Source organism: Boleophthalmus pectinirostris, unplaced genomic scaffold, assembly GCF_026225935.1.
Source record: "Boleophthalmus pectinirostris isolate CB_2022bp ecotype Guang Dong unplaced genomic scaffold, ASM2622593v1 HiC_scaffold_1, whole genome shotgun sequence".
Lineage (NCBI taxonomy): Eukaryota > Metazoa > Chordata > Actinopteri > Gobiiformes > Gobiidae > Boleophthalmus > Boleophthalmus pectinirostris.
Window position 1 is genome coordinate 36,472,187 of NW_026570970.1, and position 24,382 is coordinate 36,496,568.

The window sequence follows — 24,382 nt, forward strand, 5'->3', positions numbered from 1 at the left end:
GTCTAGTCCTGGTTTAGTTTTGTTCTATTCCTGCTTTAGTCTGGTTCTAGTCCTGGTTTAGTCTTGGTCTAGTCCTGCTTTAGTCTTGGTCTAGTCCTGGTTTAGTCTGGATCTAGTCCTGGTTTAGTCTGATTCTAGTCCTGGTTTAGTCTGGATCTAGTCCTGGTTTAGTCTGGTTCTAGTCCAGTTTTAGTTCCAGGTATCACAGGACAGCTGGTAAATGTACAAAAGCTGGATTCACACTTGGGTTTGGTTCTGGTTTAGTCCTGATGTAGACCTGTTTTTGTCTTTGTTCTAGTTCTGTTCTAGTCCGGGGTGGGTCATGTTCTAGCTCAGGTTTAGTCCAGGTTTAGTCCAGGTTTGGTCCAGGTTCAGTCCCAGTTATAGTTTGTGCTGTCCTGACTCATTCTGTTGCTTGTTTCAGGGAGACGTTGGAGTCCCTGGATTCAAAGGAGAGGCAGGACCAAAGGGAGAACCGGTAAGATCAACACCCGTCTGATAAAACTACAAGTCCTGTCGGATCAGAACTGTTTTCAAGAACATCACATGACTGAAAACTGTCAGTAGATTTGTGATTATTACAAAGTCTGTGCGTATGTGTGTCACCGTAGGGTCCCCCCGGCTCTCAGGGCATCCTCGGACCTCAGGGTGAAGAGGGAAAGAGAGGACCCCGAGGAGACTCTGGAGCTATTGGACCACCCGGACCTGTGGGAGAGAGGGTGAGTGTCTCCCATCACCACCAGGGGGCAGTGTCTGTATTCTTACATTAAGAAAGTCCAAAATTTGATGCCCAAGTTAATTAATCGTCCTTTAAAATCTACTTCTGGTTTACTAGTCCATTAATTTGAGTTTTGTGTCACAATATGATTTGAAATTATTGAGTTTACAGTGGTAGAATTACTCAAATTAGTATCAAATTTCAATAAAACTGTTCTGTTTATGCTCATATAAACCAAAAATTGCTCTGAGGGCTGCATTTGGACTCTGGACCATAGTTTAGACACTCTAAGGCAGGGGTGTCAAACATACGGCCCGGGGTCCAGATCCGGCCCTCCAAGACCTTTAATCTGGCCCTCGGCTGATTTTCTACTAAAATATTTTAATTATACTTTAACTTCTTAGGTTCTTTTTAAAGACAGTGCAGTAAAGTGTTAAAAAGAACCTAAGAAGTTAAAGTATATAAGAAGACAAAATGAACATCATTGGCTTATTTTAATTATAAATGCTATTAAAATATTGGTAATGTGCCTCTGTACGTGGCCCCTCCCACCAGAGCAGCACAAATGAAGACTTGCCTCTTTCCAAACGCTCTTAAAGGACGATCGTTTTGACTCTTGACTGTGACACCCTCATCAACAAAATGTCCACCATGAGAAAAGTGGAGCCGAGTGCAGGATTTTCCAAGAAAAATTGACTTATTCCTATTTACATACAAGTTCATGTTAAAACACTGTGTTGAAATTGCATTTTTCTTAAAATTTCAGGTTGTTCATAATATAATATTTTGTCAAAGAAAGAGTTCTTCAATTAAAAAAGATTTCTGTAATAGATTTGTGTTTCTCTGCACAAATATTTCAACTTATTGTTATTTTTGGGGTTTATATGACATGAATTTTCTGATCCGGCCCCTTTGGGATCAAAGTAGGTTGGATACGGCCCCTGGACCAAAATGAGTTTGACACACCTGACTCTAACGGTTTCACGCTTGATTTGATTTGGTTTAGTCCTGGTTTAGTTCTGGTTTAGTTCTGCAATTAGTCTCAGTTTATTTTGGAAAAGTGTAAGTTAGGGTTGGGCGGTATCTAAAATTTTCATACCGTTAAACCTTCTCAGCATTTTACCAGGATATATGGTATTATTGTTACTAATTATTTTGTAACTTGCGCCTGTAACATTCAGAAACAGAATAGCAAGCATTATATTTGCCAAACATATTGAAAAGTATCAGCAAAACATGTACACCATTTACAACTTTTATCAACATGTTTAAAGTGCAAATGTAACACTTAATGGATCATAATAAAATAACAACAAACTGTACAAGGAGCTAAAGTGCACTTCAACTTAATCAACACAAATCAATGAGTCTAAATTAAAACACAGACCTATAGCATTTTGCACTCTTATCAACAGAACTTATAATAATGAAAACACTAATAATAAAAGAAATATAAATAACAAATGCAGTAATGAAAATATAGGCTATAGGCTACATCGTATCCTGAGATTGCAACAGGCATGCTCAGTTGGTTTATTTACCGTCGTCTTCGTACATATTTTGCATACAGCCTTGTCAGCATTTACTGGCTGTCCCGTCACACCTGCCTCTGCTCAATTTCATTTCTGTCCAGCAACTAGGTCAGGAATCAGAATACACTAGACACTTCGAAAAACCCTGGAAGTGCAAGTTCAGAGACCAGCCAATCAGCGAAGAGACATATATTCTGTGTTGTCAACGATTCCAGAGATCGAGGATTTAAAGCCGGAATAAAAACAATGTTAGTGAATTTCATCAAAGGGAAAGACGTTATTGTCCTTCTTCCTACGGGATTTGGGAAAAGCTTAATATTCCAGTTAGCCCCGTTAGCGGTGCATTACATACGTGACAACCAAACAGCAGCGATTGGTTAAATGATAAAAAGTACCCGCCTACTGTTGAGTGAACAAATTCTAACACTGTGAGGTGAAACCGGCTGATGAATCAGGATACTGTCACTCAGCCTGAAGCCAAAATGCTGCCAAATTGCAGAAGTACTATTATTTTTATTTTTTGTGGGGGAACCAACTCACTTGCGACCGGACTTGCCATTTTGTCTTGAGCTGTCACGTGACGGAAGGAAACTAATCGAACCCACGCAGTTAAAAGAAACATTATAGACACTATTAGTTTTAAATCGCGATAACATTAAAATAAAACAACACCTTCATTTGTGTTGAGCAAACAAATTTAGGTATCAATAAATGACATTATTAGGTCCTTATGCACTGAATTTTTAAAAAATGTATTTATTCATTTATTTTTTTATGACCGTGATGAAACTGATACCACCCAACCCTAGTGTAAGTACAAAAACGGACCCTACATTATGAGTTAAATGCAGAGAACTAATTATTCTACAGGGATAATAAAGTGTATTACTCTTACTCTTTAGTTTAGTTTTAGTTTAATCACATTTACAGACAAGGTTTACACAAACGGGTCACGAGAGACAGTGCTGGTATTTGTTCCAGGTGCAAAAACAAATGACTCTTCTCAAGAAATAAACACAGAGACAGTTCAGGAAGTAGAACATATCAACATCTAATTGGAGTTGTATATTTCAGGGACCTCCTGGTAACAGAGGATTCCCGGGAGCTGATGGACTGCCTGGACCAAAGGTATGAACCCCTCACTAGATTCATACAAATGATACTATTTACCACTGTCCTCCAGTATTTCTTCAGCATTCCCCCAGAATCCCCCAGTATTCCTCCAATATTCCTACAGTATTCCTACAAAATCTTCCATTATTCCTCCAGTATTCCACCAGTTTTCCCCAGTATTGCTCCAAAATTCCTACTGTATTCTTACAGTATCCTCCAGTATTCTTCCAATATTCCTTCAGTATTCCTTCAGTATTCCGCCACTATTCCTCCAACATTGTTCCTGTATTCATAAAGTATCTTTCAGTATCCCTCCAATATTCTTCCAGCATTCCTCCAGTATTCTTCCTCTATTCTTCCAGTATGCTTCCATATATACCAGTATTCCTCAAACATTTCAGTATCCCTACAGTATCCTCCAGTATTCCTGCAGTATTCCAGCAGTATCCCACAGTATTCTTCCAGTATTCCACCAGTATTTCAGCCAGTATTCCTCCAGTATTATCTACCAGTATTCCACCAGTATTCCACCAGTAGTCCTTCAGTATTCTTCCAGTATTCCACCAGTATTATTCCAGTATTCCTCCAGTATTCCAGCAGTATCCCACAGTATTCACCCAATATTCCTCCAGTATTATTCCAGTATTCTTCCAGTATCCCCCAGTATTGCACCAATATTCCTACAGCATCCCTACAGTATCCTCCAGTATCCCTCAAGTATTCCAGCAGTATCCCACAGTATTCCTCCAATGTTCCTCCAGTATTCCTCCTGTATTCCCCAGTATTGCACCAATATTCCTACAGTATTCCTACAGTATCCTCCACTGTTCCTCAAGTATCCTCCATTATTCCTCCAATATTCATCCAGTATTCCTCCTTTATCTTCCAGTATTCCTACAGTATTCCTACAGTATTCCTCCATTATCTTCCAGTATTCCTTCAGTATTCCCCAAATATTCCTCCAGTTAAACTTTCTTTTCGTACCCACAGGGAGCGCAGGGAGATCGGGGTGTCTCGGGTCCTCCAGGTCCTAAAGGTGCTCTGGGAGACCCTGGTCGCACTGGAGAGCCTGGACTTCCTGGTGCCAGGGTAAGAGGAGCCAACACTTGTGGAATTAAATGTTCAAGATTTCACAATAAAACTATATAATGTGTTTTATTTTGAAAGGGCTTGACTGGAACGCCTGGAGTGCAAGGAGCTGAGGGCAAACCGGGTCCACTGGTGAGTTAAAATACAATACAGTCTGTCAAAGTGTGAGTGTAATTGTATGGTTTAGTCCTGGGTTAGATCTGGTTTAGTTCTGGTTTAGATCTGGTTTAGTCCTGGTTTAGTCCTGGGTTAGTCCTAGGTTAGTCGTGGTTTAGATCTGGGTTAGTCCTGGTTTAGTCTTGGTTTAGATCTAATTTAGTCCTGGTTTAGTCTTGGTTTAGATCTAATTTAGTCCTGGTTTAGGCCTGGTTTGGTTTAGATCTGGTTTAGTCCTGGTTTAGTCCTGGTTTAGCCCTGGTTTAGTCCCTGGTTTAGTCTGGTTTAGTCCTGGTTTAGTCCTGGTTTAGCCCTGGTTTAGTCCTAGTTTAGTCCTGGGTTAGTCCTGGTTTATTCCTGGGTTAGTCCTGGTTTAGTCCTGGTTTAGTCTTGGTTTAGACCTGGTTTAGTGTTTGTTTAGTCCTGGTTTAGATCCATTTGGACTGACAATTGTCTGTGTGGGTCACAGGGAGCTCCAGGTGAAGACGGTCGTCCTGGTCCAGCCGGATCCATTGGGAACAGAGGTCCAGCTGGAACCATGGGAGCTCCAGGACCCAAAGGATTTGCTGTAAGAACCTCTATTCTGAATACCATATTTTTCGGACTATAAATTGCTCTGGACTATAAGTTGCACCAGCCAAAAAATGCGTAATGAAGAAGAAAAAACATATATAAGTCAAGTTCTAGTAATAAAAACAACAGAACAGAGAACGTCACATATGAACAGTTCTTCAGATAAACTATAACATAAACAACAGAACAGAACAAGTTTAACAAACTCTCATCTCACTCCAAATCACTAAATCCATTCAATTCTTCATCCTCGGTGTCACTTCTGAACAACTCGTCCTCGACCTCCGGAGGTAAACAGAGCGTCGCTTCCTCTTCTGTGTCGCTGTCGTCAGACTCAGCATCAGTTCCAGTTAGAATTATTCGGGTCTTTCTGAATCTCGACAGGATGGTTTCAGTGTCACTGAAGTCCAGACTTTGTCCATCCATCCAGTGACTTCAGGAAAGTTTCATGGTGCATCCTCCCAGTGTCACAAGTTTCTCGCTCACTCCAAACTTTCTTTCTGTTGCTCGACTATCGTTTTCTGCTGCAGATTTCACAACTTGCAGTTTGTAATCTGCAAAATCTGATTTTCTTTTTGGGTTCATTTGTGTTCAGTTTTCTCAGTCGTCTTTATAAGTTTGTTTAAATGTTAAATTGTTCAGTGGTGCAGAAGTAATGGTGCGATCGACTGACATGATACAGACAGAACAGAGGCTCTTTCTGCAGGAGACATGTGCAGTAGAGTGAAGTGACAGTGGTGCAGGAGGAACAGGAGCAGCAGATACTCACACACAAGACTAGAACCTCTCACCACTTCACTGTGAACATTTGAATATATAAGTCACAGTAGAGTATAAGTTGCAGGAAACAAACAAACCATGAAAAAAGTGCCACTTATAATCCAACAAATACGGAATATGAGAAAACTTGTATGAACCAGATACTTTGTGCTGTTAATAAAGACAGAATTATACTTACTGTACTATACTATCTATACTACTACTACCATATGTATTATTAACTGTACTTCCTCTGACAGGGTGACCCAGGGAAGACAGGGGAGCAGGGCTCAGCTGGAGTGCCGGGTCAGAGGGTGAGTGCTGGATTCACACAGTGACACTTTGTGGTTGATATTTTGTTGATTGAGTTTTGATTCTGAGCTGCTCCTGTCCTCAGGGACCCCCGGGTAAAGACGGAGAGGTGGGACCAGCCGGACCCCCAGGACCTCCTGTAAGTATCACTCACATTTAGGATTTTTTTTTCTGTTTCTGTCCCTGTCAGGAGCATCTGGGGCCCTGCTGTCCTTGTGTCCTTGAGCTGGACACGCCTCATGTATTAGTGTGATCAGTGGTCATCTGTCAGTGTGCCCCAGGGCTGCGACACAGACATGACTCAGCAGATCTCAGAGGGGTTCAGACACACTTAATGATCCCTGATGATTCGAAAGCTCTGACTGTGTGTTTCAGGGCTCTGCAGGAGAGAGAGGAGAGCAGGGACCCCCAGGAGTCACTGGATTCCAGGTTTGTCATTTTTACACTAAAATAAATATTCCTTTTATTTTGTGGTACATTTGTGTTGATGCCTTTTACACTTTTAGGGTTTGCCCGGAAACCAAGGCCCTCCTGGAGAGCCTGGTAAACCTGGAGATCTGGTGAGCCACTTAAACATAACAGAATCAAACATTATTCATCATGTGTAGTTTTTTTCTGACTGACAAACCTGCGTGTGGTCCCAGGGCATTCCCGGAGAGCTGGGTCCCGTCGGACAAGTCGGACCAAGGGTGAGTAGGGTTTGTCTTTTATATAAAGTTTAGAATTTACTTTAGACTGACTGAAGCTCACCCACAGGGAGAGAGAGGGATCCCAGGGGAGAGAGGAGAGCTGGGACCAACCGGACTACAGGGACCCAAGGGTATCCCCGGAGCGCCCGGTCCAGACGGGCCTAAGGTACGTGTGCAAAACTGTTGACTATCACATGTCTTTGGTGATACAGAGTCCACGTTTACATGATGGTTTCAATTCCGAATTCATTATTATGACTTAAATAGTTTTGAATTTAATTTGTGTGAAAAATCCCTCAGTCGTCCAGGTAGAATCCATGACTAAGGAGAAATTCAGTGTGTCACAGTTCCCAAAAATGAAGAAATGACGTATTCGACCAAATCAACTTTAGTCCAGTCGACAAACTGAATTTCTCCTTTGCCTTGGAATTAAATTATTCTCCTTCGAGTTTACATGGAAATAATCATTGCAAATTAAGGTTTACATGGAAAACACATTAAATCGGTTTTATTTAATTCTGCTCAACGTCGGGGAGTCAGGCAGTTTCTGATTGGACACGCACATGAATGTATATACGTTGACCTGAAGAAAACACACACTTCATCTGCTACCGGCTTTTTTTTTATCATCTTGGTTTGTTGTTATGCCACGGACACAAACATGATCCAAACTTACGTCTGTCAGCTGAGGAGGAGACGGGAAGGTCGGAGAAAGGAGGAAGAAGACAAACTGAGTCAACAGCTGCTCTACCTTAGCCCACTCCTGCATCCCGCTCGCAAATCCAAAGAGACGTGGACGAACGCTCTTCTTCCAGCGTACTTATAAAAAAAAAATGTAAAAGTTTGCTCCGGTCGCCATCTTGCTGTGCGTCGTTGCGTCAGAAGGGCGACCCGACGAGCATGCGAACAACCGGCAATATTTTTCAGCGGAATAAATGTTTACATGATCGAGGAATAAATTAATTTGGCTTTAAAATCTGAATAAACCACGCACTTAAGTTTAATTCTGAACAAGTTTAATTCTGAATAATCATTAGGAATTGTTTACATGGTCTTTTTTTTTAAGCGGAATTCATTTTTATTCCGAATTAAAGCTGTGATGTAATATGTTGGTGAGCTTTCAGGTGGATGTAGGTAGAGTTCAGAGTCTCTGTAGTTTAAACTGAGCTGGAGAAGGCCCTTATTCTCAGCTGGAGTTTGTTGTGTCACTGTCAAATCACAGATTTGTTGACCTGGTTTCTGGTTCATGTCGAAAAACACGAAACAAAAAACTGGCACAAAGACGAACATGCCCATGTCAAATTCTACACCATAACAGTGACCTTTATTAACCTTATGTCTCGTGTCCCTCCTCCAGGGCAGTCCAGGACCCCCAGGCACAGTGGGAGATGCAGGTCCTCTAGGTTTACAGGGAATGCCCGGAGAGAGAGGCATCTCGGGACCACCAGGACCCAAAGGAGACCGGGTACGTTTGTTTTACTCTGAAAATGAGTGAGTTGTGGTAATAATACTTTGCTTATATAATACAGAAGACATAAGTGAAGTAGTACAGCTGTGTGTTGGTGTCGGTTGCTTTTGTAGTAACACGTGGCTGCTGAAATCACTCTGTTTTGTGTTTTGTGACGTGGTTGTAGTCAGAGATAGTATAGAAATGTGAAATGAAACTGCAGCTTTCTTGAATTCATAACCTTGAAAATACGAGCAAGTTTCCAGATTCTCCCACATGTGCGACTCCGTACAGTATTTTATTCCATAAATGAAACCACTTCTACCTCATCTTCATTTCACAGACATTTGAGTGAATTGATTTGGTTTCTTGCAGCTGTCTTTTTGCAGTCAGTCTTCTGTGTCCTGTCGCCGCAGCTGCTGTAGTCTGAAAACTCATTTCACTTTCTCGTTTTGTTTCAGGGAGCGATTGGAGAGAAAGGATCAGAGGGAACGCCAGGAAACGATGGAGCCAGAGTAAGTCACTTCACCTTCACACCTTCACACCTTCACACAAACTCCTATATATGTTGTTTTTATTTTACACTGTGCTGGAGTCACATATCTGATGTGTATGTGTCCAACAGGGAGCCCCAGGGCCTGTGGGACCAGCCGGACCTGCAGGACCAAGCGGAGAAAAGGTATGGTATATGTTTTATACATTTTTTTTCTGTTTGTAATCAAACTATCTTAGACATTTGCAAGTGAAATAATGAAACACAGAAATGAAACCTAAACTCATAAGTGTGATCTGTTGTAGGGTGAACCAGGACCTAAAGGACCCCATGGACCTCCAGGATCCAGAGGCGTTCCAGTGAGTAATCTCTTTTTACAAGACTCTATGTTCCTGTGCATTCATGCAAAATCAAGTTTATTTGACTCAAATATAATAATAATAATAATAATAATAATAATAATAATAATAATAATAATAATAATAATAATAATAATAATAATAATTGGATGGACACTGGCTCAGTGGTGAGAATGTTCACCTCAAAGGTTGGAGGTTCAGTCTCAGTTCTTGCTGCTGTTGTGTGGATATAAATACAGGCACGTTCAGAAGCCTGATATTTGTATTGCTTTTTTTAGTTTCTATGAAGTGTCATTGAAAACTGCTTCAGTTTTAAAGTTCTGCTTCCTTTTTCCTGCTGCAGGGGTCGAGAGGAGACCCTGGTCCCATCGGTGCTGTTGGATTTGCTGGACCTCCTGTGAGTAACTCTGACCATCACCGACTCAGTGTGATCTATAACATGAAGAGTGTCAGGAGCACTGACCAAACTGACTCTCATACAAATACACTGTGCACATGTGTTTACTGTAACATAAACCTGTGCTTCTCTGTCCATCTCATGCCCAGGGCCCAGACGGTCAGCCTGGAGTGAAGGGAGAGCCTGGAGAGCCCGGTCAGAAGGGAGACGCTGGATCACCAGGACCTCAAGGACAGGCCGGAGCTCACGGACCTCCAGTGAGTCTGAGTGAAATAAAGAAAGACTTTATAAATGCCATGTCAACAACGTATATTCAAACGGAATGAAGTTGACTGAGGCTAAATGAAGTCAACCACATCTTTTATAATTAAGTGACATTAGATATAAATGCTAATGACTTTTAAGACGTTCTAACAAAAAATCAGCCGCTATTTTTGAATTGAATCCAATACAATCCAACTTTATTTGTATAGCAAATTTTATAAACAAAACAATTTCCAAAACAGTTTTTCTCATGTGATTTTTTTTACTTTTTGTACTTCTTTGTGTTTTAGTTTTGTCAATTTGTCCAGTAAAACCTAAAAAGAAATTTGAATGTATTTGTTTACAAAGCTTTTATATGATGATTATAACATCACTGACAACTGTGCGATGTGTCCAGGGTCCAGTGGGTGTGGCCGGACTGAAAGGAGGAAGAGGAACTCAAGGACCTCCAGTGAGTGCTCCTTTAAACTGTAAACTTGTGTAAATGTTAGAGTAAATGTTAGAGTGATGTTGTTAATAATTGTGCTGTCAGTTTCAACGCTAAGTGAGCTTTCTTTCTTTTCTTCTTCAGGGTTCGAGCGGTTACCCGGGGCCAGCTGGGAGAGTGGGTGCCCCTGGTCCTCCTGTGAGTAACACACCTTCTAACACACCTTCTCATCTGCAGTCATACATGTGTCTGTACTGATCACACGACCTGCTCCTGTCCAATCAGGGCCCGCTGGGAGAGGCCGGACCCCTAGGACCTCCCGGTAAAGAGGGTCCAGCCGGTCTGCGCGGAGACCACGGAGCTCAGGGCCGACAGGGAGAGAGAGGACCCCCAGGACCCCCAGGCACCCCCGGAGACAAGGGCGACTCTGGAGAGGACGGGCCCACGGTGAGCTCTTAAAAGACTTCTGAAGTTTATGATAAAAGAAAATCTGAAAATAGAACTCGATACGCTTCACTAACACCAGACTGATATGAGTAGCATTCATATCAGTCTGGAACGGCTCTCGATGAAAGTGATCAGGAAAAGTTGGAACGTCATGATGAATATTTGCATCTGATGGGTCGACGAGTCACAACAGCAGAACAACAAAACAAAATTAAGTTAAATCCATTTGAGAGAAAATTAATCATTTAAGACACAGATGGGAAAGTACAGACATCTTTCCCTCCACAAATGCAGAAAACATTTCCCTCTACCCGGTTTCTTTCCAATCAAATCTCCAGAAATCCATCACCCAAACTACAGAGCTGCTCCGTCTGACCCCCTGGTGACCCGGGAGAATGTTTGAACAACTGATCCAAGTCAACTTAACTAATAACAAATGCTCCTTACTGTAAACAACCGGGGTGTGGTAGGTTACTTCAATTCACATTTCCAGTTAAATGTGACTTGTGTGTGATCTCCAGTGTGAACTTTAAGCGTTCCAAAAGCGTCCTACGTGAGCACTGGAAGACACGACGACGTCACACACAAAGCTCAGTGTTTACTGAAGTCGTCTAAACTCTGGGCTTGTCTCCCAAAATCCAGTCCAGTTCTTGGTAAAATGGACCGGCTACAATTCCACGCCCGCTTCGTTTGTTTGAGTCTTTATCTTTATAGGCTCTTTATTTTTCGTTGACACTGGAGTCAGGACGTCTGTAGCTGCTCTTGGACATTTCTTTGACAATCATTTCAAAAACCGCTCGGTTCCGATAAGACTCCTCCAGTTTGACCTGAATACAGCGATCCCCCCAAATATGAATGAACTCTCTAACCTCACTTTCCCTCCACTGACGAGACTCTGAGCCTGACGTGTAGGTGGGATGAATGTGACCTGACCGTTCAGACTGAAGTCGCATGTCAAAAGATCAGATATGTATCGGTTTTAGGAGCACAAAATATGGTGTGTAACGATATCCAAGTCTCACGATATGATATCGTCACAGTATGAATCTCATGATAAGATATTTATTACGATATCTTGGGAAAGCTCACGATATGTTGGGGAGACTCACGATTAGAGATGTAACAATATCCAAATCTCTTGGTATGATATTTTCACAATGTACATCTCATGGTATATTTAGGCTAAAAAAACTGTTAATATGCTACTTTTTCCTCTTAAAATGCCTTGACAAGACTTAATCTAAAAAACAAAACAAAAACAACAACAACAACAACAAAAAAAACTAAAACATAAAAGCGCTTAGAACTGTTATTTCTTCTTGTAGTCTGCACTGCAATGGAGCAAAGGATCATGGTCTCTGTAGTTCCCTCTGAAATAAACTTTCTCATATACTTTGATGGTCCACGATATTATTGTGAGAACTTTGATGATACAATATCACAATACTTTGGTTATTGTTACATCCCGAGCACATATCCAAGTGGCCTGATTCACATTTGAAAAAAATCAGCTCTGTGTTGTTCAGACTGTCATTAAAAGATCAGATACAGGAGCATAGAGGCCAAACAATCGGATTTGGGTCACTTCAGGCTGCAATGTGAACGTGGCCTTAGTTTCACTGTACGTTGCTCCGCCCCTCAGACAGACACATGACAGAGACTCACTGAGCTCTGTCACAACTGAAGAAACTTATGATGAGCAGTAAAATGTATTCGCTCTTAAAACCTTTGTCCACTTGACCAAATTCCTTTGTCTGTTGCTATGGGCCCATCTGGATGAATGAGAGATAACAATAATAATCTACAGTGTGGTCTGTGTCTGAGTGCTTGTGTTTGTGTTCCAGGGCCCTGATGGTCCTCCAGGTCCTGCTGGTACCACCGGACAGAGGGGCATTGTGGGTCTGCCCGGCCAGAGAGGAGAGAGGGGCATGCCCGGCCTGCCCGGACCTGCTGTGAGTCACTGATTTGAAGTAACATTATTATCACTCATTTTATCAGTCAGAGCAGTGCACTGAAGATGTACATTTGGTTTTAGGGTCCTCCAGGAAAGCAGGGATCCTCAGGCGCACCCGGAGAGAAAGGTCCATCTGGTCCAGTGGGAACGCAGGGAGCGAACGGACCCCGAGGAGATCCTGGTCCAGATGTAAGTCCAGAACCAAGATTCAAACTAAGTCTGACTTGAACAAACTCAGACTTAAGTAAATATTGCATAATACTGTATGTCCTACATTCATTTATTTATTTATTTATTTATTTGAGCCAGGTACAACATGATTCAAAAACAATAACAAAAATAGTGATATGGACATGACATATTTGGGACCTGGTGCTTAAAAGGAGGAGGATGAAGTTTAAAAAAAAACTTATGGAGTCCTACCCCAACTGTTTTACACAATAGAGTGGTTCACTTTTTTTTTTTTTTTTTTTTTATATGCTTGGAGTGCTTACCTGTCATTTGCAAAAATATACCCACATATATAAAAAACATATCTACACATACATACATACATACATACATATACGCATCATAGATATCCAGTACATATACTCAATATAAATATTTATACACACATATGCATAACACACATATACATACATGCAGAAACATATTTTCGTTTATGGTCGTACAAACTAATAATAATGTTAATCTAGGCACAAAATGTATCGTTTATGATCGTATATTTACTTTAGCTTTTAAATATGTTGTAACCATGTTCCCTGATCAAAAACATACCTGCAGTTGTATTTTTCATTCATCCTGTTTATGAGGTTGTTTTCTCTGAGCCTCAGAAATCTCTCCGTTTTATTTATTTATTTATTTTCGGGATTGTTGCGTCAAAGGTAAAAATCACCATACTGAGTTAAATTGTGCTCATGAACGTAATGACTTCATTTATTTTGTCATTCTTCATTCCCACTGCTGACAGGAGAGGGCGCTCCAGTGGCTAGTTAGTTAGTTATTTAGTTGGTTTATTTTCTTCAATCAGTTAACATAATCATACATCATATTACGCTATAGTGCGCTCTGGATTATAAGGCGCAGGGGAGGGAGGGTGCTGTCTGGGACCGGACTCAGTTGTTCAGTCGTGTCTAGAAGTGGCACATTGCACTCGCTTTTTCGATTCGTTCCTCCGTTCCGTTCCTTGTCGGCGTGGAGTGATGAGTGTGTCTACGGGTTTGTGGGTGTTGGAGGCTTAAGAGCGCGCCCTATGGTGCAGAAAATACGGTATATAAATATAATTGAGGGTTACAGTTATTCTGTAAGTTCCATGGGGTAAAATATGATTCATTGTATTTCTTTATATTTCTCTATAATTCTGGTCTTATATTTTTTTTTAAATGTGTAAATGGCTACATATCTCATTAAAAACTGAGGTGCAGTTAGACGTTATTTTCAGTTAGAATATGTTAAATAGAGGTGCCAGTGTGATGTTTAAATTGGAATTAAAGCCACAAGAATGCATCATATGTTTACTTTAAGACTTATGCAAACTCTGACTCAAACAAACACAGACTTGAACTAATTCTGACTTAGTCCAAACCTGACGTTGACGCTGTTCTGTTCCAGGGCCCTGCTGGTTCTGACGGTCCTCCAGGCAAAGATGGCCTCATGGGACAGAGGGTGAGTGGAGCGCACAGAGGATCATAACAATCGTCATAAAATGTGTAAATCCTCAGTAAACATGTGACGCTGTGTCCAGGGCGACAGAGGAGACCCGGGCGCAGAGGGGCTGGTGGGACCTCAGGGACTCCCAGGACCCGCAGGACCGGTCGGATCTCCAGGACCGGCCGGGAAACGGGGAGATGCCGTGAGTACACTTCATTGATCTGGTGTTGGTTTAGTCCATGTTTAATATTTACGCCAAAACCTTTTCTTATGATAATCCAGAATTTACTTTTATATCCATGTTATAAAAGGTTCTGAATGTTACAAGCAGTGTTTCTCTAACCCACGTGTCTGTGCAGGGTTCAAGAGGACCAGTGGGACCCCCAGGAGCAGCCGGAAAGAGAGGCCTAGGGGTAAGAAGTGGTACTGCAGCATCATGTAGAGCAGAATGTAGGTTTAATTTAGTCATAAACTGTGAAATCTGTTGTTTTTTTATTTTTGTTTCTAGGGACCTCAAGGACCTAGAGGAGATAAAGGAGACCTGGGAGATCATGGAGAGAGAGGACAGAAGGGTCACCGAGGATTCACTGGACTCCAGGGTCTGCCCGGACCTCCTGTGAGTCACATACTGTACCTTAAAATACAAAATTTATAAAATGCAATACACATATAATACAGCCCGGACCTCCTGTACACTGTGTATACAATTAAGTTTTTATACTACGAACATACACCTCATAGAAAGACAGTTTTCTTTTTGTTTACATTGTACTTTGCTTATAGCCTCAAAAGTAGTGTCTGACCCTCATGGACGATCTATTATAGTTACAGGCAAATTTCATTAATTCATTCATTCATTTTTTATTTCGAAGTTTGTGCCAAGAGAGAAACAATAATCATATATACTACATATACATCATAAACAACAGAAAAGCACATTTCTCGAAAAGGAGTGGGAAGAAGAAACACTTATATGAACCCACCTCTGTTCATGACGTAGTTTCAAAATTTATGTGGTTGCTTCTGTACATTGATCACGGAACTTAACAAATATTTACATATAGAAAAAATAAATTACATATTATGCAAACAAAATATAATATTAACCCCAAAATGTTTTCTTTTTTTTTTTTTTTTCCACTTTGTACTGTACACATATCCATACACATAGACATATATATATATATATATATATATATATATATATATATATATATATATATATATATATATATATATATATATATATATATATATATATATATATATATATATATATATATATATACACATACACACTTGTATACATATATATACACATACATATACATATATACATATATATTCTACATATATACACCCATAAATAAACACACACTGATCAATATATATAAATATATATACAAACATACACACATGTTTTTTTTGTTTTTTTTTTTTCACCCACTGCTGTCACTCACTCTTATACCATGAAAGTAGAAATTCTTTATAATTCCTTTTGAACCTGTGAATATTTGGGCACTGCTTCAGGCTTTTTCTGGTGCTTCTCACTGATTTTGTTTTAAATTGACCCCTTCCCCTTAATTCATAATGTACTTCTTGCGTCTTGTATAATAATCGTGTTACATTAGCTAATACTTATGCTCCCAATACTGATGATAAGAACACTTTTTTTTCAGCGCTACCTAACATGGACTCCCATCAGTTGATAACTGGGGGTGACTTCAATCTAGTGTTGGACCCAGTGATTGATAGATCATCACAAAAAATATCGTCTATGTCCAAATCTGCCAAAGCTATTCAAACATTTATGACAAAATACAAATGATATGACCCATTTTGAGCCAAGTCTCCTAACACAAGGAAATATTCTTTCTTTTCGCCAGTCCACCACTCTTTTTTTTTAAGTTGACTATGAATATCTACTGAAATTCAGGCACTGCAATTATGAAGCAATTATATTATCAGATCACAGCCCGGTAACACTCCAGACAGAGATGGAACATAACCCAGTAAACAAAAGGTGGCGATTTAATAATACTCTTTTATCAAATTGTAAAGTAAAAGAAGAAATCCAAAAACAAATAACTTTATTTCTCGCGTTAAATCCATATATCACAAGGTCCATACTTTGGGAAACATTCAACGCTTATATGAGGGGTCAGATTATTTCATGAATTAGTCTTCAAAACAAACAGCGAAGGGAGAGGGAGTCAAAAATAACTCAAGAGCTTCTGGAGGTTGATAGAGATAGTCTTTACATTGTATTTTGCCTTGAAATCTCAAAAAGGTAAATTCACAAATGTTGATCCTGCTCATTTCTATTAGTGACTAGAGCCAAGAACCCACTGTATTACAACACAAATCTGCACAAGATTCATTCTGTATTCCATATGATTGTCCTGTAGAATGTTAGGATATCGTCTGAAACACCTTTACACTGTGGTTTAAATATGAGTCCAGTGTTTGGCCCATCTGTGATTCCCAAACAAACACATTAGAAATTGAACTGCAGCTTTATATTAAAAGTTAAATGTCCCTCTGTGTCCTGTTCTCACACCCTTCTCTCTTTTCAGGGCACCACCGGAGAACAGGGAGCTCCAGGAATCGTTGGACCCAGTGGATCCAGGGTATGTCTTTCTTCTGTCATGTGCCATATTTACGCTAAAGCAAACCACACGTGAACACTGGGATAACAAACAGATTATCATGTGGTCGTAGCAGCACAGTGTTCTATCAGTGATAATAACAATACGCTTTTGTTGGTGTGATCCAGGGCCCTCAAGGACCCATCGGACCCCCAGGAAAGGAAGGCTACATCGGGCAGCCGGGACCCATGGGACCTCCTGGAACCAGAGGCATCACAGGAGAAGTGGGACCAGAGGTAAACACACTCTTCAGATATTAGTCTATCTCTGAATACTTCATTACACACACCCATAACAAGAATGGCATTACAGTATCATGAAATAGAAAGGATTTGTGTCCTGCACCTGTGGGAACCAACACAAAACAGTGCAGGTACGGGACACATTTTGAAAGCTCATCGTGGGCACGGGCGCAGGTGGAAGCGGGAGTGAGACTGCACAATGAGGGAGTGGGCGGGTGGGATGATAAACTGCAGTCCTGCAAACTAAATATGAACGTAAAGTGAAATATACAAATGATTCATATTTGTCTATCATACATCATTTGTGCTGGATATTTTATTTGGCATTCATAAAAACATTTTAAGTGCCTAAACTTGTAGATGTGGTCTAATCTAAACATTTTAGACAATTCCTTTCTGCTTCTCCATGTTTGATAGAGATTAAGACAACGTCCCCATCCTGCGGGATTTGCGGGCGAGAGACAAAACACCTCTAGTACAAATATTCAGATGTTTGTGTATAGTAAATATAAAATATATCTATTCTGCATACAACAGTATACTCCATGTGAAATGGTGCTTTTTTCCTGAGGCTGTCAGACTTTTGAACAGTGCACACTGACTACCTGCTTCACCTGCGTCTCTGTCTTGCCACATGTTTTACTTTTACTTGTACTTGTCTACTGGAACTGCTAAATGTAGTTGTTTTGATGTACTTACTTTTTTTTTAATATTGTGTATTTATTATTGTTTTGATCTCTCTCTGGATCACTGGGCCTCGGGGAGAACATTTCGTTCTGCCATGTGTTTCTCCTGCATGTTTGAATGACAAATAAAGAAGCTTGAACCTTTGACCTGACATAAGCTTTTGTATTACATGAGGATGAATAGTTGTGCAGTTGTAATGTAGTATCATGTAAATGTAGTCCTGTATTAATCTCTCTCTCTCTCTCTTAGGGCCCTCCAGGAGAGCCCGGACCCCCAGGCCCTCCCGGTCCCCCCGGACCCCCCATGGCTGCAATGGACGACCTGTTTGCGGGATCACACGACTACGACTCGGGCCCCCCTCCTCCTCCAGAGTTCAGTGAAGACGAGGCTCTGCCCAACAGTAACCAGAGCACCATCGTGGCCGTGGACCCCGGAGTCCAGGCCACTCTGAAGGCCCTGAGCAGCCAGATCGACAGCATGAAGAGTCCCGACGGCACCAGGAAGCACCCAGCTCGCACCTGTGGAGACCTCAAGCAGTGCTACCCCGACAAGAAGACAGGTGAGTGGGTCAAATGTACTCGAGCGGTGAGGGGGTCAAATGTGGAGGAGTGGGTCAAATGTAAAAGAGCAATGAGTAGGTCAAATGTAGAGGAGAGGTGAGTGGGTCAGGTTTAGAGTTGTAGTGAGAGCTCTGAGAGAGTTTTATCTGGCCCTTGTTTGGTGGAACACATTCCTTTCTCTTGATTAGTGAGAGTAAAGGATGAGGGAAACACAGGGCTGATCCAAAAACAATCTTACAGGGAAAATGGAGTAATAATGGGATAAAAATGGGAGAGATCATGTGCAGGCGCAGTCTCATAAACAGCTCCTCAGCACTTAGACACTGTGTGCATGTCTGTGTGGGAGTTTGGACTGACTCACTGTCCTGATACTGATCCTGATCCTGATCACACGTGTCTTTAGGAGAGTACTGGGTGGACCCGAACCAGGGCAGTGCAGAAGATGCCATCAAAGTGCACTGTAACATGGAGACAGGAGAAACGTGCATCTCTGCCAACCCAGAGAACATCCCCAAGAAGGTGTGGTGGACCTCCTCCAGAGGCAAACCTGTGTGGTGGGGAGCAGACATCAACAGAGGGACACAGGTGAGAGGGACACAGACACCTGGGATAATGTACTTTTTCTAGTAGTACTGCAACTACATGTATGCAAAGTACCTGTAGTACTAGAATTAAACTAGAGACAAATATGCACTAGTATGTATTATGCAAATTTGACTTCTGGAGCTTTCTTCTTTCTACTATAATGTTGTTTCCTTATCAAAAACCTGCCTGAAGAGGTTTTAGATATCGTCCATGCATGTTTGAGTAATCTAGAGATCTCTCTCAGACCTTCCTTGTGCTTAGCAGTATGATTCTGTCCAAGGCAACACTTTTCCATAAATATACGAAAGCATGATACAAAACAATTCACTATAACTTCACAAAGCAAACCAAATGTTACTGCTATTACCACTGTTTTCTTTTCTTTTCTAAAATTTGTCATGCGGACAATATTTTGTAAATTGAGGTATTTTGACATCCACACTAGAAAAAACAATATCTAGGTAAATTAAAATGACTTAAATTAAAAACATTTTACTTTATTTGAGTCAGTTCAACTTGACAAGTAAAATTATCGACCAATGGAACAAGTTTATTTTTCTTAATTCAAACAACATTCGATTCTGTTTCTTATTTTAAGTGTAGTAAGATGTATTTTCATATTTTAAGTACAAAAAGTCTTGTTCCACTGGCAGATCATTTTATTTGTCAAGTGAAATTGACTCACATTATGATTTTTTTATTTATTTATTTTTTATTCAAGTCAAGATTACACTAGAATAGACAAGATTAAGTTTTTTGCAGTGCAGAAGTCATTCTAGCGTGGACCACACCTGGACAAATGACATCACACCAATCTCTTTTATGTACTATTACTACGACTATTATGTAAAAACTACTTTTACTACCACCGCAACCAGGCCTGCTAGTACAATCCTAACAAGAAATCAGCAGAGATGGGTTTTTCATAGCCAATGCTGATCATTTAGAATCCAGAGCAACCAATGTATAAACTCTGCCGATATTTTGATATTTTTGGGTCAATTTGATTATTTTAAAATTTACTACAAACTCACCCACAGCCCTTTTTACCATAAAACTTAAAAGCTGCAGTGTGTAACATTTCAAGTTGAGAGTCCACCACCTTGTCTCTATGGAAATGTTGCTGTATCTAGAATGTTCCACAGTGTAGATTAAACTTGTATAACAAGAAAGACACACAGGTTACATCACAACACTACATTACAGTTCAGATCTGTGGAGAAGTGCCCCTATTCACAGAAGGAATTATTGTATTTTTTGTGCAATAGAAACACCTGTAATGAATAAATGCTAGATGGAAATGAGATTAAAGTCATACCACGGAACATTTCAGACCAAGCAATAACATCTCCATGGAGACTTGCAGGTGGCAGACTCTCCACCAGAAAAGTTACACAGTGCGCCTTTAAGAGAGCAGTGTAGTTTTCAGCAGTTATCTCTTTCTTACTGTTAATAAAACGTTTTAGTTTTTTTGTTTTTTTGTATTTTTTAGGCAGTAGATTTAAGGCTGATACCCTGAAAAGTAAAAAAATATACACACATTGGTCGACCTCTAATCATAATGTATGTTACTTAAGTAAAAGTACACATACAGGGGCAGTATATTACTCAAGTAAAAGTAAAAGTATCACATGGAAAACTATATATAGCTGTTTATAAATGTATTTAAAGAGAAAACGTAAAGGTATTTTGCAGAGATGTTTGGAACAGCTAAAGCAACAAATGTAGTGATTTTGATTCAAATTTTAGTTGATTTTAAGTGATTCAGCTGATTTCTTGATTTTTATAGCTGTTTGAGTGTATTTGTGTATTTAGTTTGCTCAAAGTTGGGACATTAACTCAAATTAAATGTCATTTCTCAAACCGTAAAGAAAAGTACTTTTTACTTTTCAGTCCAGATTTAAAATATAGTTGGAGTAGAAAGTACAGATTGCTGACAAACGTAGTTAAGTATCCACTGAAAAATTCACTTAAGTGGAGCACACATGCCTAAAAATGGTACTTTATGTGTTGTACTTTTACTTTTGTACTATGTTCCCTCCACCACTGGTTACTACTAATCCTTGTCACGTCTTCTGTGTCTCGTTCCAGTTCTCGTATGGAAATAAGGATCAGTCTGCAAACTCTGTGACGGTGCAGATGACATTTATCCGCCTCCTGTCTAAAGAAGCTTCTCAGAGCCTCACGTACCACTGCAAGAACTCTGTGGCCTACAAAGACGAGAGGAACGGAAACCTGAAGAAAGCCCTGATCCTCAAAGGGTCCAACGACCTGGAGCTCAAGGCTGAAGGCAACAACCGCTTCAGATACACCGTCATACAGGACACGTGCACGGTGAGGACTGGACTAGAACTGGTTTAGACCTGCTTTAGACCTGGTATAGACCTGGTGTAGTTGGTTTAGACCTGGTTTAGACCATCATACAGGATGCTTGCATGGTAAAACCGAGTTAGAGCTGGTTTAGCCCTGGTTTAATATTGATTTAGTCCTGGTTCAGACCTGGGTTAGACCTGGTTTAGATCTTGGTTAGAGCATGATACAGGACATGTGCACTGTAAGACCTGGGTAAGGCCTGGTTTAGATCTGGGTTAGACCTGGTTTAGTTGCTTTAGACCTGGTTTAGACCGTCATACTGGATGTATTCATGGTAAAACTTGGGTTAGATCTAATTTAGTCCTGGTTTAACCTTGATTTAGTCCTGGTTTAAGACCTGGGTTAGACCTGGCTTAATCCGGATTTGGACCTGGTTTAGTCCTGGTTTAGATCTTGGTTAGAGCATGATAAAGGACATGTGCACTATAAGACCTGGTTAGACCTGGTTTTGTCCTGGTTTAGATCTGAGTTAGACCTGATTTAGTTGGTTTAGACCTGGTTTAGATCTGGATTAGATCTGGTTTAGTTGGTTTAGACCTGGTTTAGACCATCATACATCATGGATGCACGGTAAAACCTGTTTTAGACCTGGTTTAGTCCTGGTTTAATCTTTATTCAGTCCTGGTTTAGGCCTGGGTTAAACCTGGTTTAGTCCTGGTTTAGATCTTGGTTAGAGCATTGTACAGGACATGTGCACTGTAAGACCTGGGTTAGACTTGGTTTTGCCCTGGTTTAGATCTGGGTTAGACCTAGTTTAGTTGGTTTAGATCTGGGTTAGTCCTGGTTTAGTTGCTTTAGACCTGCTTTAGACCATCATACAGGATGCATGCATGGTAAAACCTGGGTTAGATCTGATTTAGTCCTGGATTAATCTTGAGTTAGTCCTGGTTTAGTCCCAGTTTAGACCTGGGTTAGACCTGGTTTAGTCCTTAGTTTTAGGGTAACAACCGCTTAGATACACTGTCAAATAGGACACATGCAAGGTTAGAGCTGGGTTAGACCTGGTTTAAACCTGGTTTAGACCTTGTTTAGTCCTGATTCAGTCCTGCTTTAGTCCCTGATTGTCTCCTGCTCTTCCTCTGCAGAAACACACAGGCTCGTGGGGTAAGACCGTGTTCGAGTACAGGACCCAGAAGACGGCGCGTCTGCCCATCGTGGACGTCGCCCCCGTGGACATCGGAGGCAACGACCAGGAGTTCGGACTGGACATCGGACCGGTCTGCTTCTTATAAGACCCCCCACAAAAAAAAAAAAAAAAAACCTCCTCAAGACCGGACCAGGAACCAGCTCTGTGTAGCCCGGACCCCAAGACTCTAAACCAACCGGAGGCCATTTTGTACAGACAGCTGCACGTGTACAAGGATATTTATTATGTCTTTCACTAAACCGGATCTAAACCAGACCCAATAAAAAGGACCCAGAACTGGACCCAGAACCAGACCTAATCCAGACCCAAAGACCGGACCAAGCGCTTGTGTTTACTGTTTATAGCCAAAGTTTTATGGTGCTTTCTTCCCAATTATCCCCCGCCCCGTTAAAAATGAACGTTTCCGGTAGTACTCCCAACTACTGTGTAAGAAATTTCTATGGAGTCGAATGGTACTTCTACATGTTGTTTTTATAAATTAGTTTTTGTTTAATTTCATTTTTTATAATAAATGTTGTGTAAAAGTCTTTGTGGTGCTATTGAGGAAGAGGAGCTGGGATTTGTATGAATGTGACACATCAGCTTGTACTGCCCGCGGAAAACTTATACTCGCCGACGGCCACCAGGGGGAGACACCGCGCCACTGTAAAGACGAGTTTCGGCTCAGCACGCTTTTAGAAAATGTGTAAAATCTGTAGAATAGGCTCAAATCAGTGTTATTAAAGAGTATCGATCCATATACAGGAGTACGTTTGCATTCTAGTGATTTCCGTGGAGGATTTTTGAACCACTCAGACTTTTGAACACATCTCTGAGCTGTTTGCAGTAGCGATGTACGCGATTATAGAGCTGTCAGCTGCTCTGTTGTTGTCTGTGTGTACTGTAGAGTGTGTACCTCCCTCTCCCCAGACGCTTCCTCCAGCTCAGTACCTCCAGTCGTGACTCGGAGCGTGTTTACGACAGGTTTAGATGATTTAGTCCAGAAGCACGAACTGTAGCCCCGGGTTTTCTTTGGCGTCTAAAAAGTATCTCCTCGGAAAAGAGTCCGGGAGGTTGACAGATCGGGCGTCGGAGCTTCAGCTGCTCTTCTGGATGTGGAGGAGAAGCGGCTCTACTCCAAGCTCTGTCAAGCTCTACCCTCTGTAAATCTACGGGCGGACCCGGAGCTCATTTCAGCTTTTTGTATCCGGAATTGTGTTCTTTACTGTTAGAGGTGAGAGAAGGAGCAGCGATCGAAACCAGGACTAAACAAGAACTAAACCAGGACTAAACTAGGACTAAACCAGAACTAAACTAGGACTAAACCAGAACTAAACTAGGACTAAATCAGAACTAAACTAGGACTAAACCAGGACTAAACCACCAGGACTAAACTAGGACTAAACCAGGACTAAACCAGGACTAAACCAGGACCATAGGCGAGAGGAGAGTAGACAGAGCGGTAAAACTGAATCTTCACCTTTGGTCGTTCGGCTGCTTCCGCACGACCGCAGCGACGCACCTTCCCCCGCGGCTCAGAGTCCGTGCTCCCCCTGGTGGTTGTAGGCGGTACTGCAGTGTTAGCTTCTACCTCGTGTGACACAGAGGCGGCCCGTGCACTCCGGGCCCATAATAAAGATCTGATGGACATGAGCGCGTGTCACTGTGTAGTTTTTTTTTGACCGTGTATTTTTCTGCATGTTGTTTGCATGCTGCAGGAAGGGGGCGCTGTTGGCTGTACTTTTGCTTTGCATCACATTAAAGTGTAAACTGTTCACA

General features: G+C 41.1%; 1 protein-coding gene across 1 annotated transcript in view; it reads left to right on the forward strand.

The window, feature by feature from the left end:
- The window catches only part of col5a2a (collagen, type V, alpha 2a), a 92,353-nt gene extending 67,971 nt beyond the window's left edge, over positions 1-24,382 (forward strand). Inside the window, exons 22-54 of the mRNA XM_055150396.1 lie at positions 425-478; positions 612-719; positions 3,325-3,378; positions 4,354-4,452; positions 4,531-4,584; positions 5,078-5,176; positions 6,201-6,254; positions 6,338-6,391; positions 6,628-6,681; positions 6,759-6,812; positions 6,897-6,941; positions 7,009-7,107; positions 8,299-8,406; positions 8,850-8,903; positions 9,014-9,067; positions 9,187-9,240; positions 9,584-9,637; positions 9,787-9,894; positions 10,299-10,352; positions 10,473-10,526; positions 10,614-10,775; positions 12,620-12,727; positions 12,811-12,918; positions 14,344-14,397; positions 14,477-14,584; positions 14,742-14,795; positions 14,891-14,998; positions 16,959-17,012; positions 17,159-17,266; positions 18,209-18,518; positions 18,923-19,104; positions 21,196-21,438; positions 22,563-24,382. Of these exons, the coding sequence (XP_055006371.1) occupies positions 425-478; positions 612-719; positions 3,325-3,378; positions 4,354-4,452; positions 4,531-4,584; positions 5,078-5,176; positions 6,201-6,254; positions 6,338-6,391; positions 6,628-6,681; positions 6,759-6,812; positions 6,897-6,941; positions 7,009-7,107; positions 8,299-8,406; positions 8,850-8,903; positions 9,014-9,067; positions 9,187-9,240; positions 9,584-9,637; positions 9,787-9,894; positions 10,299-10,352; positions 10,473-10,526; positions 10,614-10,775; positions 12,620-12,727; positions 12,811-12,918; positions 14,344-14,397; positions 14,477-14,584; positions 14,742-14,795; positions 14,891-14,998; positions 16,959-17,012; positions 17,159-17,266; positions 18,209-18,518; positions 18,923-19,104; positions 21,196-21,438; positions 22,563-22,709 (3,114 nt within the window). The 3' untranslated portion in view covers positions 22,710-24,382. The remainder of the gene's footprint in view (positions 1-424; positions 479-611; positions 720-3,324; positions 3,379-4,353; positions 4,453-4,530; positions 4,585-5,077; positions 5,177-6,200; positions 6,255-6,337; positions 6,392-6,627; positions 6,682-6,758; positions 6,813-6,896; positions 6,942-7,008; positions 7,108-8,298; positions 8,407-8,849; positions 8,904-9,013; positions 9,068-9,186; positions 9,241-9,583; positions 9,638-9,786; positions 9,895-10,298; positions 10,353-10,472; positions 10,527-10,613; positions 10,776-12,619; positions 12,728-12,810; positions 12,919-14,343; positions 14,398-14,476; positions 14,585-14,741; positions 14,796-14,890; positions 14,999-16,958; positions 17,013-17,158; positions 17,267-18,208; positions 18,519-18,922; positions 19,105-21,195; positions 21,439-22,562) is intronic.